The following is a 2,422-nucleotide window of genomic DNA, read 5'->3' on the forward strand; positions in this document are numbered from 1 at the left end:
CATAAAATATATACACATTTCTGAATGTTCCTTTTTTTCAGTTTAGATTATATCATAAGCATTTTTCCATTTCTTTTAAAAGCTCTTTGTACACATCATTTTGATAATTTTATGCTATTCAGTTATATGAACGAATTAAAATTTACTTCCCCATTCCCCTCATAACATTTAGAGTTGTTTCTGACTTTTCATTATTGTAAATAATGCTAAATAAAACCAGCATTTATATGTACTGTCCACAGTTTTGATTGTTTTCTCAATAAAATTTTAGAAGTAGAATTCAAAGAGTATAAACATTTCTAAGATTCTTGCTACATATTGCTAGGTTATTTCTGAAAATTTCATACCACGTTATACTCTCTCCAATAATATGTAACCATATCACGGTACCCTTATCACAATTGAGAGGTATAAATTTAAATAAATTTTCTGATAATGATAGGTTGAAAGTGGCATCTCTCTGATTTTCAATGAGATTGAACAGTTACATTTTTATTTCTTTTTGCACTGTCTGTTGTGTTCTTCGGTCATTTTTCTATTGGCAGCCTTGTGTTTTTTTATATTGATTTATAAAATAAAGCTTTTTATATACATAAAGATTTTCACCTTTTAATCACAAGTGTTTGTAAATACTTCCCCCAAAGATTTACTTTCCCCAATCAGTTTATTTAAGGCTTTCTTTTTTTTCCCTTTTGACACACAGAAGGCTTTCCCGGGACCCACTTAGGGTAGAAGCACAGGAAGGAAATTCTTGATATATGATTTGCCTAAAATCTTCAGCTTTCAGACTCTAAAATTCTTTCCTCTTCTCATTTAAGTTATGTGCTTGAGGTACGCCATCACTGATTTTGAAAGTCAGCTTTTACAGTTCTGCTGCTCTGGTTCTTAATGTTCAGATGTGGTGTTCTGGGAAGAGTAGCCACAGCAGCCCATCAGAGAGAGCCCTGCCAGGGGCCCCATTTGTCTGATGATTCTGGGGCTTAGTGTTTAAGGAACAGGTTCCCAGGGCTAGGCTGGAAGACTCAAGTGAGTTTCTTCAAGGTTCTGGCCTGAAGAGACCAAGAACTATCAGGGAGCAGACCTGGTCATCTGACTGTAAATTTCTCCATCTAGTCTGAAAGCAGCCTCCTGTTATCCACCCAGCCCAGCGAAAACTTCATGCTGTTGGCGGCTGAGCAGGCCAGCGGAAGTTTCTCAGATTTCTCAAGGAGGTCCCAGCTCACAACAGAAAGGTGGGTCCTCCGTGCAGGTAGCTCTAGTACCCCTTCCTGCAGCATAGAGCTGTGTGTGTGTGTGTGGCGGGGGGGGGGGGGGGGGGGGGGGAGGTCAGTGACACTTTTTATTCTAGACAGTTATGCATGTGACTTTCCCCTCAATGTTATTGTAAACCTGTCCTTGAAAACAAGGTCTGTGGCTGATTGATTTGAATATTCTAGGAAAGCCCTAATGTTTTCCTAGGGAATATGGGAAATGAATTCTTTGAATTCATTTACTCATCCCTCATTCCTTCTGCTGAGCATATGGAAGATGAGTAAATGAATTCAAAGAAGGGTAAGCTAATAAAGGCTCATCTCCAGTTCCAGCTCACAAGGATCCCTTGGGTAAGACAATCTCGAGTTCTCTTTGCCTCGCCAGTCTCTTCTGTAAAATAGAGAAGACGGTAACTCAGAGGGGAGACCACTGCTGGCTCCAAAATTTCCCTGATTTACTAAGTAATTGTATTAGACTGTTCCTGTAATAAGTGATAGACACCTAAAGCAAGACTGTGCAGCCAATATGTTCAGCAAGTACAACTTGTAGGGTGTCATCAGATGCAAATTTATTTTTGTCTTCCTTTTATAATTTTTTCAGTGGGGGAAATTTTCCTCTTGCCTCTAGGTAAAATCTGGTTCTCTGGGCAGGCCCCATAGCACATGGACTCCCTCTTAGAATATAAAAGGTCCTTTGGTCCCTTTAAATAGCCAAAGCAGCTTCAGTTCTGAAATTAAAATGTTCAGTGGCTAAAAATGATCTAAACTCTGAACTGATCACATCTCCTCCCTCCCCTCGGCCTGGTCCCATGTTAAGATGACTCTTCATAGTGGGGACTGGGTTATTACTCCTCCTCTCCTTCTGTTTCCTGATTTTAAAGCTGACATTACATCTTAGGAGCTTTCTTGGGTTCTTTGAAGTCCCCTACCTGGCTCCTCTGACTGCAACTCTGGTGATGCTTGACACCTTTCTTTCATTTGGTCACCACCCTCTCAGGCCCTGTTTCTGCAGGGGTCTGTGCCACTTAGGCCACTAGCTGTCAGATTCCACTCTAAGGCAGTAGCCCCCAACCAGGAGACCAGTGCTTCTGTGAGAATTTAATGCCTGATGATCTGAGGTGGAGCTGAAGTGGTGATGCTAGCACTGGGGAGCAGCTGCAAATACAGGTGAA

At 40.8% G+C, this 2,422-nt stretch overlaps 1 protein-coding gene across 1 annotated transcript in view; it reads left to right on the plus strand.

Moving 5' to 3' along the window:
* The window catches only part of FAM71F2 (family with sequence similarity 71 member F2), a 12,438-nt gene that overhangs the window by 5,565 nt on the left and 4,451 nt on the right, over positions 1 to 2,422 (plus strand). The window contains 1 exon segment of the mRNA XM_023528896.1: positions 1,114 to 1,232. Within this exon segment, the coding sequence (XP_023384664.1) occupies positions 1,114 to 1,232 (119 nt within the window).

Source organism: Pteropus vampyrus, unplaced genomic scaffold, assembly GCF_000151845.1.
Source record: "Pteropus vampyrus isolate Shadow unplaced genomic scaffold, Pvam_2.0 Scaffold33, whole genome shotgun sequence".
In the NCBI taxonomy this organism is placed as follows: domain Eukaryota; kingdom Metazoa; phylum Chordata; class Mammalia; order Chiroptera; family Pteropodidae; genus Pteropus; species Pteropus vampyrus.